We start from the raw sequence: 13063 nt of genomic DNA, 5'->3' as shown, positions 1-13063 counted from the left end.
CTGCCCTGGAAACTAGAAAGCTGGCTGGAGGAGGGATGTGATTAAGAGACCTGGAGGGGAAGGGAAGTTAGGAAGGAAGACAGCAGTTCCGGTGATGGTTGGTACCATGACCTCTTCCTGCAGCCTTGAGGGCGCCTGTGGGCTTGGAGCACCTGGCAAGGGCAGTTCCCGGGGTGCCGGGGTGAGACTCAGCCAGGACCGACCACACTTATGGGGGCACAGCCTGCCCGGGGAGGGGCGCCTGGACCTCCCTGCCCTGTACCGCCCTCCCCCCACCTTTTCTCCTGGATGAAGTGTCAGAGATCACAGAATATACTATTTACTGGAACACAGATGACCAAACAACACACGCATTTCAAAGGTGATAAATACCTTCTAAACATATGCCCCATATTGGAAATACGCCCTCTCATCAGGTGGATGGATGTGGAACTGAAAAGGATTGTCAAATGGTCCCTTATTAGATGCCTGGAGCCATCCTCCAAGTGGATTTCAAGAATTTAATTATTTAAAGTTGATTTATGTATTTTGAAAAACAGAGAGAGAGAGAGAGAGAGAGAGAGCTGAAGGGGCAGAGAGAGAGGGAGAGAGAGAACATCCCAAGCAGGCTCCATACCATCAACGCGGAGCCCAGGGTGGGGGCTCGAACTCAGGAACCATGAGATCACACTGCCTGAGCCGAAATCAAGAGTTGGACATTTAACAGACTGAGCCGCCCAGGTGCCCCTCCCCAAGTAAATTTCAGGCAAGTGAAGGTGGCGGGGGGGGGGGGGGCGCACAAGGAGAAGGGGTCCAAGGACAGGGAAGTCCCCTGGAGACACTTTCTTGGGCTGATTGATTTGACCGCGGGTGTGTGAGCGCTATGAGCATCCGGCAGGGGATACCCTGACAAGCCCTGAGGCCAAAGCCTTTTCCTGCCCATCTGGGGTGCCCGTTGCTCTAACGGGGTCCCCACTCTACACTCTATTCGAGACTCTGATGGTGTTGGAGCGGGGCTGGGGGTCCAGATGCCAGCCCTGCAGATGGGGCGTGGGATTCTCCTCACAGGAGTGACATCTGCGTTTTCAAAGAAATCTTAGGTGGTGAGCCAAGCTTCAAACCCAGCCGAAAGCCCCACCGCTGAAGTAGGCCACCAAACGGTTTAAGGGGACTGTCCTGCGGGTCTGGCACTTTGCCAACCCCCTAAGTCTTCCTGTAACTCCTGCTCTGTCTAGAGCGCTGACTCCGTGTACTGCGGAGTGTGTGTAAGATGATTTGACAGGAAGTTCAGCACCTCCCCGTTCTAATTAGGCTGCCCCAGCAAGGTCACAGAGCCGTCCCTGATAGGAAGCAGTAATTAGAGTGACAGAAGTGGCGTTTTCTGGGGTGGTTCAGAGATGCGCTTTCTGTGGTAGCGTAAAGGGGGAGGAAATGGAAACTAATGCCCTAAAGAAGGTTAATAGCATCCATGCATTCAAATTACCTACATCAGCCTTGTCCCAGACAATTAGGAGTTGGAGGTCCTACACATTCACGTTTCCTTCCTAGGAGCGATTCCATATTCCTGAAGGCGGTCCATCTCTGACTTACCCCTCAGGAGCAGGAAGCTTCAAAGTTCATTTGTCAATTCATTTTAAAGCAATGATGAACCCATTTCATGTTCCACAGGAGCGCCCTCCCCCCCCCCCCCCCCCCCCAGGCAGGTGGCTCTAGGAGGCAATCCTGTGGTTATTTTAGAAGCCCTTCTTGTTGTAAGGCACAATTGGAGAATTTGTTTTCTAAGAGGCAAATACTGGGAACCTCAGTATAAATGGATAACAATAGTCGTGATTAAGGAAATTATGGTTTCTAAAATCGAATGCTCTGCAGCCATCAAAAAGAAAGTGAAAGGGGAACGTGTGCTCAAGATTAATGTCCACGGGAGGAAGGAAGCAGAGAACACAAAATACAGAACAATGTGCATACCATGCTTTTTTAGTGTGTTTTTGAAAGAGACTAGTACCTGCATAGCTGGGAAAGGACACAAGAGATTGCTTGTAATAATCGGTTATCATTGGGGAGCTATGGGAACTTTAAAAATTTCCAAACCTTCCAGCAATGAGTCGCATATTGCGTACAACTGTGTTTGTCCTTAAAGGAGGCGAGACGGGTTTCGCGGCAGTGAGACCATGTCCCACTTCCACCCTTGTTACTCTGTCCCTGGTGTTACTCTGTCCCCGGTGAGGACCCTGAGAAAGCGCCCCAGGTGCACGGGAAGCCCGCCACCCCGCCCTCCCCCGCCCCGCGGAGCCCGCGCCCTCCCCGCTAGCTCCGCCCCCGCCCGCCCTCGCTCCTTGCCCATTGGTCTGCCTCCGCACCGCCGCGTCCAATCGCAGCGCTTAGCGCCAAATTCGAATGGTTGTTTTCATTTGAATCGGGAGAGCGCGGCGGCGGCTTTACGCGCGGAGCTGCTAACGCCGGGCGCGTCCCGGACGCAGCTAGGCTGGGCCACCTGGTCGCCGGCGAGGGCGACGGCGGGGGGTGGGGGTAGTGAGGACTGCGGCGGAGGTGGCCGCGGGCGGTGTCCGTCCCTGGAGCGCGGGGCGGGCTGTGGACGCCGGTGGAAGAGTCGCTGGCTTTTCCGGGTGAGGACGTAAGTTGCATCTGGAGGAGCAGGGGACTCAGGTGGCGGTGGCCGTGGCGGTGCGGGCGACTGTCCCGGGTGAGCCGCGGCCGGGACGTCTCGGGGCTCGGGGGACGGCCGGTGCGTCTGGGGGCTAGAGCTGTGGGGACTCCTCTGCTCTGCGGGAACCGGCGCCTGGAGCGCGGCCAGGGCTCCGGCGAGCGGGTGTTGGTGGGAACTCTCTGGAGCCTTGACCTTGATGAGCTTCGAGAGTTCTAGCCACGGATCATTGGGGGCACTGGGTGCTGGCGGGGGCGGGGGGGGGGCCGCTCCAAGGTGCAGCCCGGGGCCTGCACCCCCCAGGGCTTGAGCTCCCCCAGGGCTCAAGTAAGATGTGGGTCAGGGTGGCAGAAGCATGGTGATCGTATAAGCCAGCGCATTTGGTCACTTACAAGTGACTTCCTAGCTCTTTGCTTTCAGAGTAACACCCCACCTCCTCTTGTGTTTGTTTTTGTTTTATTCAGTGGCATGTTCCTGCATCAAGTTTGCTTCCGCAGACCTTTTGATGCCTGACCTTCCTATACTGATTACACTCAACATCTTGTTTAGAAAATGGGTCCTACAGGACGCCTTGTTACCATCAAAAGGAGCGGGGCGGACGGCCCCCACTTTCCACTGAGCCTCAGCACCTGCTTGTTTGGAAGGTGAGCCCTGCATAGGGGTGGACAATTTCCTTTAAAAGACATTAGTATCCTAATCACAGATTAACAGACTGGAAACACCCGAGACATAGTTCCTGCCCCCAGTTTGCTGGTGACTTTCCTACAGGTTGTCGACCTCTCATGGTTGTTTATTAGGAACTAGGATTTTGAAGACAATGTTTATATACTTTTTTTTTTTTTAATCGAACACATTTTAAAATTGATTTGATAAAATCTTTACATGGAGAAAGATGTAGATTATCTTCAAATCCTGATTCACTTCATGCATTCTTTAGAAGGCCAGGATGTTCATCTGAAACCCCTCCAAACTTGGTGTTCCTTGGCTGTGGGGGGACCCTCCTGAGCAAATGAGGGAAAGAGCCTCCGAATTTGGTTTGTTGGGGAAACGAAGCTGGGAGAAGTCTTGCTAGTGATCTGAGAACTTCTTTCTCGCCTGTTGCTGTCCTGTGTTGTTGTTGGTAAATAACTGTGGTCCCTGTATAACAGGCACCCTCCCGTTTTCTGACCTGTGACTCTTTATATCAATGATAGGTCACCCTCCCTGTGGAGCCCAGTGAAGTGGGACCCACACCCCGTCCTGTCCTACCAGCCCTCTTCCATGTTCTACCCCACCACGGACATTCTACGCTTTTGCTCCTCTGTGTGCTTTTAGCCAGTTTGGCCTTTACGACTGGAATGTTCTCTTATCTTCCTGTGTGAGGGATTCCTTTCCACCTTCTTGATAATCATCTAAATGTTACCTAAAGAGAAGCCTTTGGTGAACACTGCTCTTGTCTTCCCTAACGCTACACAGGACGAGGAGGCTTTGGTTGTGTCTCCCACTCCTAAGCTCTCCCAGGACAGGGACTGTCTAGTTCGTAATTATGTACTCCGTGCCTAGTACGGGTCTGGCAAGTAAAAGGTGATCCATAGAGTTGGCACTCTGTGTCTAATAGAAGCGTGGCCTGGATGTGGAATCATAAGCCGCAGTGGTTCTCAGACTAGGATTATTTTGCCCTGCAGGAGACCTCTTGCAAGGCCTGGAGACATTTTTCTATGTCACGGTGTGGGCAGCTCATGCCACTGGCATCAGTGAACAGAGGACAGGGATGCTGCTGAACAGGGTATAGTGTCCACAGATTACAGGACACGCTCTACTATAAAGAATCATTTGGCCTCAAAGGGCAACAGTGCTGAGGTCAAGATGCTAGCTGGCGGTTCCCAGCCAAACAAATTCTCAGTTCTAACGAGATAGGCTCTCTCTGTGTGTGTGTCTCTTTCTGTCTCTCTTGCTGGAATATTCAGATACCTAAAAGTCAAATTCTCCTCTTTAGTTTAAAGTGGGTTGCTCTAGCTCCTTTTCAGAGGAAAAAGAATACACGTTTTGGTATCAGATGTCAGTCACTCTGGTTATTATACAGAAGGGATTAAATATCTTTTTATGCAAGATTTGACATTTCAAACCCATTCATGGGCGCCTGGGTGGCCCAGTCGGTTAAATGTCTACTCTTGATTTCGACTCAGGCCACGATCTCACAATTTGTGAGTTCAAGCCCTGCATCGGCTCTGCTCTGACAGTGCAGGGCCTGCTTGAGATTCTCTCTCTTCCTCTCTCTCTCTCTGGCCCTCCCTCACTCACGTGTTCTCAAAATAAATAAATAAAGTTAAAAAAAAAAAACAAACCCAAACCCATTCCTAAGTGTTTGGTCATACGCCATAGGTAGAAAGAGATATTCTTAGCACCAGAATATTATATTGAGAACAGAGTGGAGAGTCTATAATTGCTCAAACTTTCAGTAACGGGGACACCAGACCCAAGGAAACTTACTAAGGACCGTTTGGATTAGTTTCTATGTGGGTTTGGAAATTCTCCCTCCTGGTGCTCCCTGTTCACGTTCTTTGTGTGGAAAGACAAGTTGAATCTAATAATGTGTATTTGTTGTTTGCATTTGTAGTTTTAATAAGACTTCTGAATCTGCCCGTTAATACAGTGCAGTTTTAAAACCATGAAAAGCTCATGAGTCCGTGGCTTTTACCGTGTGCCAGGCAAACGCCAGACGTGTATAATTCATGTACTGCTTGAACAACACCGCGAGATAGGTGCTGATGTAATTGTAAGCTTTTTGTTTGTAAAGCACGGCTGCACAGATAAGTGTTAGCAAAAAATACAGCACTCGTGATGATTAAACCTCTAAACATACATAACATTACAAATGAACACATATAAACCTTTTTTTATAGAAAAAAAGCACAGAGTATTAAAAATTGTCACCGTTCTCCAGACTGTGCTGTAAAGTGCTCTCTTATTTGGGTCTTAGAAGCAGGTATTTCAGTAAAAGGCATTCCAGTTTTGTATTCTACTGTTTTCCCTTATAATTATTTCTAAGTACTTGAAGTTTTAAAGGTTTAGTATAGTTGGTTATATACCACTTGTCCAAATTGTTTGCAAAATGCACAGTTCAGGGACCTTGCCCAAGTTTTTATTCCTTTCTGTTGTTGCGTTTAAGGATCAAACATATGGTCAAATGATGTTTTACTTTGAAACGTTAATGTAATTTTTTTAAAAAAATGCAGGAGCTTAAAAATCTTATTTATTTATTTTTTTTTTCAATTAAGGGGTATTGAATGTGACATTCGCATCCAGCTCCCTGTAGTCTCAAAACAACATTGCAAAATTGAAATCAATGGGCGGGAGGTAAGTGGGTGTTTGAAGTCTGTTTGTTTTTTTTTTTTTTAACTTTTCATTTCACTTCTTACCCATTTGTGAGTTACCTATCCCCCCCCCCCTTTTTTTCTACCTTGTAGGCAATGCTGTTTAATTTCAGTTCCACGAATCCAACACAAGTCAATGGATCTACCATTGAGGGACCTGTACAACTAAAGCATGGAGATGTGATCACTGTTGTTGACCGTTCCTTCAGGTAGGTGAGAAGTCCAAACAAATCAGACTCACGTAAATGGAACTTCTGATGCACCAGAACTAGCCTTGTAGACTTCTGTGATCTTTCTGTAATGCTGGTGAGTGTCAGAGCATCTGAGGCTGCCATGCTCACCACTGGTTCTCCATCTAAAGTCACAAGAGTCTAGAAGGGATGACGCAGGGGACTTGGGTGATCCCCTTCGAGGATCCAAATGCAGATAACTGGGCCAAAGAGGAGCGACCAGATCCCCAAGGGGTTTTATTTTCCTGCAAGTGTTGTGAAGCCGCAGTTTTCAGTTTCTCTTTCATTTGAAAGTAAAAGACGCTCATAGAGAAAGATACAAGATAAGATGCCCAGATGGGCTTATCACGAAGCGAGCGCCTTTGTGATTTCCATCTGTTACGGGCTGAATTGTGTCCCTCCAAAATTCATATGTTGGAGTCTTAACCCCCAGCAACCCAGAATATGACCGTATTCGGAGATAGGGTCTTTAAAGAGGTGATTAGGTTAGAACGAGGCCCTTAGGGTGGGTCCTAATTCAATCTGACTGGTGTCCTTGTAAGAAGAGGAGATTAGGACACTGAAGAGGAAGCAGGTGTTCAGAGGGACAGCCATGTGAAGAGACGGCAGGGGTGCCCTAGAGAGCGTTGTACAGCTCGGGTGCAGTGTTCTGTCCACTTGGCGTCCATTAGACTCAAATTCCTGGCTGTAGAATCATAGTAATCACCTCCTTGATTCTTACTCAGATAGGTTAGTTGAAATCACACGTTGAGGACTTTTTTTTTCCTTTGTTTTTTTGTGGGTTATTTTTCTCTTCTGTTTTTGCTGTGTTTTGAGGCTCTCCTATGTGTGTGTTTAAATCTAGAATTATCTCCTGGTGGGTGAAGCCCTGCCATTTATCTTTCTGAGAGATCCTGTACCTTCACTGATGCTTTTTATCAGTGACTGCATTTTATCATTTTTCTCTGGTACATTGCTTTCAGCTTTGCATAATCCTTCAGGTTTAGATGGTCTCCTGGAACCAGCTGTTGGGTACACTTTTTTATTTTTTTTTATTTTTTTTATTTTTTTTTTTAAATTTTTTTTTTTCCAACGTTTTTTATTTTATTTTTGGGACAGAGAGAGACAGAGCATGAACGGGGGAGGGGTAGAGAGAGAGGGAGACACAGAATCGGAAACAGGCTCCAGGCTCCGAGCCGTCAGCCCAGAGCCCGACGCGGGGCTCGAACTCACGGACCGCGAGATCGTGACCTGGCTGAAGTCGGACGCTTCACCGTCTGCGCCACCCAGGCGCCCCCACTTTTTTTTTTTAATAATTGGTTTATCTCCTTGATAGGTTGATCCTTTTATCATTATAAAATATGCTTGGTCTCTGTGAACAATTTTTATCTTAGAATCTATTTTGTCTGATGTTAGCGCGACCCCTCTCTTCTGGTTGCTGCTGGCATGGCGCATCCTTCTGTGTTCGTTCTGTGGGTGCCTTGGGATGTACATCGTGTCTCCCGTAAGCAGCACGTGGTGGGGTCATGGTTTTCATCCACGCTGCCAAATGGAACGCTGCCTTCCTTCCCGCCTTCGTTTGTATCAGATAGATAATCTTCTGTTTGTTCCATTGGCTGTTTCTTTCCCGTGCTTTTTCTGAATGTGCCTCCATGTTTAAAGGGCGTGTTTATCGAACAGACTTCTAGCTTGGAAGTATTTGAAGTGGAGTGGAGACCGGAACTTCTTCCCCAAAATGAGGTGCTGTTCAGACTGAGATTAACTGGGATGATTAAATCCCTCCAACAAAGAATGGGGAAAAGGTCTTAGGAAGGGGCACTTGACCAAGAACCCGACTACCATGAGAAGCAATTCCAGACACCCAGCTGTTTCAGATCAGACTGCCCCCTGGAGGCCAAGTTCAGTATGCCCATAAAAGGTTGTTCTGTGAATGGATGCTTGAGGTCTGATAGAACGACTTTGTATGTTGCTAAATCTCTCTACATATTAAGAAATGTGTCAGTCTTTGCCCGGGTACAGATACAGTAAGCAGGAAACTGAGGAGATCACAGCAGCCCTAAATTCTAGGGTGGCTCTGTGGTGACCCTGCCGTAAATAACATCACAAAGTGACTCAGGCCTCAGGTGCCGCAAGGCTTCCTGGGTGACCTTCCAAGTCCTCAGATGATTTCCAGGGATACAAACCAGTGGAAATCCGATCGGCCATCCTATGCAGTAGGTTTTCACATAGGAGGTACTCACACGGGCTCGTCCGTGTTCAGAAATCAACCTGGGTCCCAACCTATGACGTTAGCGTTCCAAAAGAAATTTGAGGCGACCTAAGATCTTTCCTAACTACGTTTATTTCCATGAATAAAACAAACCTGACATTTGTTCCTCGCTCCTTGGACATTAATCAGATGGGGAAGTTTTACCGTCAGTTACAGATCTTGAATCTGAATATGTGTCTGTCTTTCTGCGCACTTCAGGTACGAAAATGAAAGTCACGAGGACAGAAGGAAGTCAACTGAATTCCCAGGACAAAGACGCAAACAGGTGATGAGCGAGGGGTGGCATCCAACTTTGAGTTCTGATTCCTGTGCACGATACTATGAAATCATTAATGTGCACATCGATGAATGGTGTCTTACAAGTGAGGATGACTGGCCAGTTGTAAGGAAGGTGTGACTGAGATCTTAAACATGATGAACTTAGACAAACTTGAGTTTGTTTGTTTTTTTTATATTTATTTATTGAGAGAGAGTGTGCGAGCAGGGGAGACGGGCAGAGGGAGGGAGAGAGAATCTTAAGCAGCCTCCATGCTCTGTGTTAGCCCCACACGGGGCTGGGATCCCACGGTCCTGGGATTATGACCTGAACCCAAATCAAGAGTCGGACACTCAACCAACTGACAGACCCAGGAGCCCCATAAATTGAAATAATTTCATTTTTTTTTAACATTTATTTATTTTTGAGAGACAGAGAGTATGAGCAGGGGAGAAGGAGAGAGAGAGAGGGAGACGCAGAATCTGAAGCAGGCTCCAGGCTCCGAGCTGTCAGCACAGAGCCCAACGTGGGGCTCGAACTCACGAACTGCGGGATCATGACTTGAGCCGAAGTCGGAGGCTTAATCGACTGAGCCCCCGAGACACCCCATAAATTGAAATAATTGAAAACTGTACTTCTTTATTCACAAAGAGTGGACTAGGTCAGTCTAACATTTTGGCCCAAAAGGTCCCTGTAGCATCTCACGATCTGATCTTGCAGACCTTTGGTTAGGACAGCCCATTGCAAGGAATTAAAATCCGGGGATTACATTATCTAGTGGCTCTTGTCTCTCGGTCACTGCTCTTCTCCATCTTTATGTACCTGAGATCATCACATCGGAGCTCTGGGTACCAAAGGGGTCCTGCACGGTGTCACGTGACAGATGTATCGGCGTTTCAGAACGCTTGGCTTATCTCCATCCTTGGAGCTTTAGTAGGACGTGTGCCGTGAACTTCTCTTCTTTATGAAGCTACCCAAGCTGGTCTCCTGTGAGCGGGTTGCGATTCTCTGGCTTACAAGTCAGTAGCCATGCCCGAAATGAGCAGGAAGCCACTCTACTGAAGATCGAGGTGCTGCTTCCCCCCTAGAGCAGTGACCTTAATGTTGACCTTGCCACTCATCAGCTTCGGGGGAAAACTAGCTGTTGAGGTTTTCCACCTACTTGGTTGGTGGGTGTAAGGGAACCAACCAAAACGCTGAACTTTGGGTTAGACAAGTGGTGTCGGATTTTGGCTCAGGTCATGATCTCACAGCTTGTGGATTCGAGCCCCCATCGGGCTCTGCGCTGACAGCGTGGAGCCTGCTTGGGATTCTCTCTCTCCTCCTATCTCTGCCCCTCTCCCACTCTCTCTCTGTCTTTCTCAAATAAACTTTTTAAAACATTGATAAGAGGTCTCAGAGGTCTATGAACTGTTCATTGTTGGGATTGTGCTAAAGCCAGTACTGAAACTAAATACTGAGAACATGTGATAGCAGTTGGGCAGTGATCTTTGTGCTATGGAATATAATGGTACAAAAATGGGCTTGTATTTTGTACATAATTTTTAAGTTTTAATTTATTTTTCCTGTTTGGTCATAAGACTGTTGGCCAACTTCAGATGGGAAATTAGAAACGGATCCCTCACTTGGCAAATTTGAGAAGCAGCGGGTTAGATACCAAGAAATCTGAAACAGATTGAAGGAAAAAGTTAAAGTATTTGCCCTTGGATATATTTCGTGATTTTTTTTTTTTTTCCCTCTGTAGTCACTCAGATGAGATACTTTTCCTCCTTTGAAGCAACACTGAACTTTTGTATCTTGCATAATTGTTATTCTTTGGTTGTTCCTTGCCCCTTAAAAATTTTTCTGACAGATTGTGAGGGCAGCAGTTGGGGGGACGGGGGAGGGAGGAGCCCGGATCTGATCGTCGTGCTCTGAGGGTGAGCACCTGTGGTGTGCTGGTTTCACCTTGGCCTCACCATCCCGGCTCTCGGGTGCACCTGCCAGCCAAAGCACACGTGCCCAGTGGGGCCCCAGCAGGTCCTGTACCCTATTTCTGACAAAGCTGAGTACTAAGTCAATAATTCCGTGCCCTTGGTAGGTTCACAGACGCTGCATGCAGATGATGTCTAATTGCAGCTTTGGCTCTCTCGTGGGGGATGAGAGAGAAGTTTGAGGAACTTCCCAAAACTCAACTGAGGTTCAGTTTATTTATCTTTTTTAATGTTTTTTTAATGATTATTTTTTAGAGATAGAGTGTGAGCAAGGGAGGGGCAGAGAGAGAGAGGGAGACTCAGAATCTGAAGCACGTTCCAGGCTCTGAGCTGTCAGCACAGAGCCCGATGCGGACCTCGAACTCACAAACCTGGAGATTATGACCCAAGCCAAAGTCGGACGCTCCACGGACTGAGCCCCCCGGGCGCTTCAACTGACGTCCAGTTTAAACAATTCTGAGCTTCAAGTTTGTTTCTTATACTATCATTATATATTTTTAAAATCAGCTAAGAAATACTTGTATTACGAGCACTTGCCCCTGAGCGTCTTGGGTGAAAGTCTCTAAAATTCATATAAGGACAGTTTGGTAGGGAAGAGCCTCCCTAGCAAGAATATTTTAATAAATATGACTGCCCATGTTTGAAAAGACACCTACATCACTGTTTTTTATTTTGCCAATTCACAGGAATCTCTGCATCGAGTCTCAAGATCTAGCCTCTCTTCCGACCCTGGTTAGTAGTTTTGTGGTTTTCTCCTGGGATCCTTCAAGGTCAGCTCTCCACATAGCGTTACGGCGAGGAAGGGACAGCAAGAACGCCTGTGTTCTGCATTCAGCTTCACAAAAGTTAGGAGGTTGTGTTACTTCCCATGGCACACAGGCAGACATCTGGGTTCACTTTTTCCTCAAGTGACTTAGAGGGCACCGTGCTCACTGGAGCATCCAGGTATAAGCAGTCTTGTTCAGTTACCGGTTTAATTGAGTAGATTAACAGCATTCCATGCCTCACATGGGTTATAGGAGGCTGACGTGACCTGTTTGTTTGCCTCGTAACACCAGCATCAGAATACTTCTGTTACACGTTTTGGGCACTAAATAATTTGCAGGCTAAGTGAAAAGCTAGATTAGAAGACAATTTGAAACGCTTTTAAAATTCGAATACTATAGGTGTTCATCACTGAGGAAAGATTGAACTTTCTGTTTCTTATCTCATAACTCATTGCCCAGACGGGAAGCTTCAAGATTCCGATGCCCGTTCAAGAGTCTCTGAAGACAGTGTTTCAGGAAGGCCTCCGAAGAATGTCCAAGCAGCGGGCACGGTCTCTGGTGGCTGTGAGGACCGGGTTGCAAGCAGAACGCCTAATGTCGTTCGTCCCTCGCAACTTGCTGGAGGTGACTCCAGAAATACCATGGATCCTACAGGCAAGGATTCTAAGGAAGATTTCAGCATAACATTAGCGAGCCGTAACGGAGACCTGAAGCCTTTACCCTCTACGCGGGGTCTGGAGAATGGTGCAAACAATGAATCTCCCTTTAAGAAGCTTTACGAGTCAATGAAGGAAGAGCTTGATGTGAAATCAGAAAAAGGAGATGTGCTACAGAGCGGTAAAAAATCAGGAACGCGGAGTCATCACCCACCAGAGAAGGAATGTTCTGGTGATTTACAAGGCGGGACACAAGTCCCAGGGTCACTTAAATCCAGACCTAGGTCAGGTCAGAGCACCCAAATGAAGGCAGATCCTGCTTTGGGAGAACAAGGTATTAGCCAGACCGAGGACAGGAGACAAGGTGAGGAGGCTGTGGAGACTCCCAAGGAGACCAGGGGTCCCATCGTCCCTCCTGAGGAGACGACAGAAACCAAGACCCTGGCACCACGTTCCCCGCAGACCTCGCGGAAACGTCAGCGTGAAGACATGACGGTGGCCGGCGGAAGCGCGTCTGTGAATTTGGATCAAAAGGAAGGCTTCAGGACAGATAACAAGACGTTTACTCCTAGGAAGTCCTTAACCAGAAACCAAACACCCGCTAAAGTCGAAAACGCTGATAATTTTGGAGATACACCAGAAAACCTCTTTTCCAAAAGGAGGAGGAGTATTCCTACCAGTGTGGACATTCTTACGCCAGAACCAGAAACTCAGAATCACGCGATTTTAGCTCCGTTGCCCGTTCAAGTTGAAAGGAAGATTCCAAACAGTTCCGTCCACCAGCCTGAGAAAGTGGGCGCCACCGTGGGGCGCATGCACTCTGGGTTACCTGGTCGTAGTTCAGTTGATACAAGCAACTTTGGGGATTCCATCAGTAAGTTTACTTAACTGTGCATTTATCACCCCCCCCCCCACCCCAAGCTCATACCTTGTATCTAG

At 47.6% G+C, this 13063-nt stretch overlaps 1 protein-coding gene across 6 annotated transcripts in view; it reads left to right on the top strand.

The window, feature by feature from the left end:
* Positions 1-2448: 2448 nt before the first annotated feature.
* The window catches only part of MKI67 (marker of proliferation Ki-67), a 28125-nt gene continuing 17510 nt past the window's right edge, over positions 2449-13063 (top strand). For 2 of the 6 annotated variants that reach the window (XM_023241095.2, XM_045040835.1), the window contains exons 1-7: positions 2455-2611; positions 3106-3285; positions 5899-5977; positions 6088-6203; positions 8671-8737; positions 11388-11433; positions 11928-12998. In XM_023241095.2, coding sequence (XP_023096863.2) covers positions 3194-3285; positions 5899-5977; positions 6088-6203; positions 8671-8737; positions 11388-11433; positions 11928-12998 — 1471 coding nt within the window. In that variant the 5' untranslated portion in view covers positions 2455-2611; positions 3106-3193. Of the gene's footprint in view, positions 2612-2664; positions 2681-3105; positions 3286-5898; positions 5978-6087; positions 6204-8670; positions 8738-11387; positions 11434-11927; positions 12999-13063 lie in introns of those variants that run through there. The other 4 variants (XM_045040839.1, XM_045040838.1, XM_045040836.1 and 1 more) reach the window with 3 other exon arrangements.

Source organism: Felis catus, chromosome D2 (genome assembly GCF_018350175.1).
Source record: "Felis catus isolate Fca126 chromosome D2, F.catus_Fca126_mat1.0, whole genome shotgun sequence".
In the NCBI taxonomy this organism is placed as follows: domain Eukaryota; kingdom Metazoa; phylum Chordata; class Mammalia; order Carnivora; family Felidae; genus Felis; species Felis catus.
Note: the sequence above shows the minus strand (reverse complement) of the source record. Positions and strands in the feature narration are given on the sequence as shown.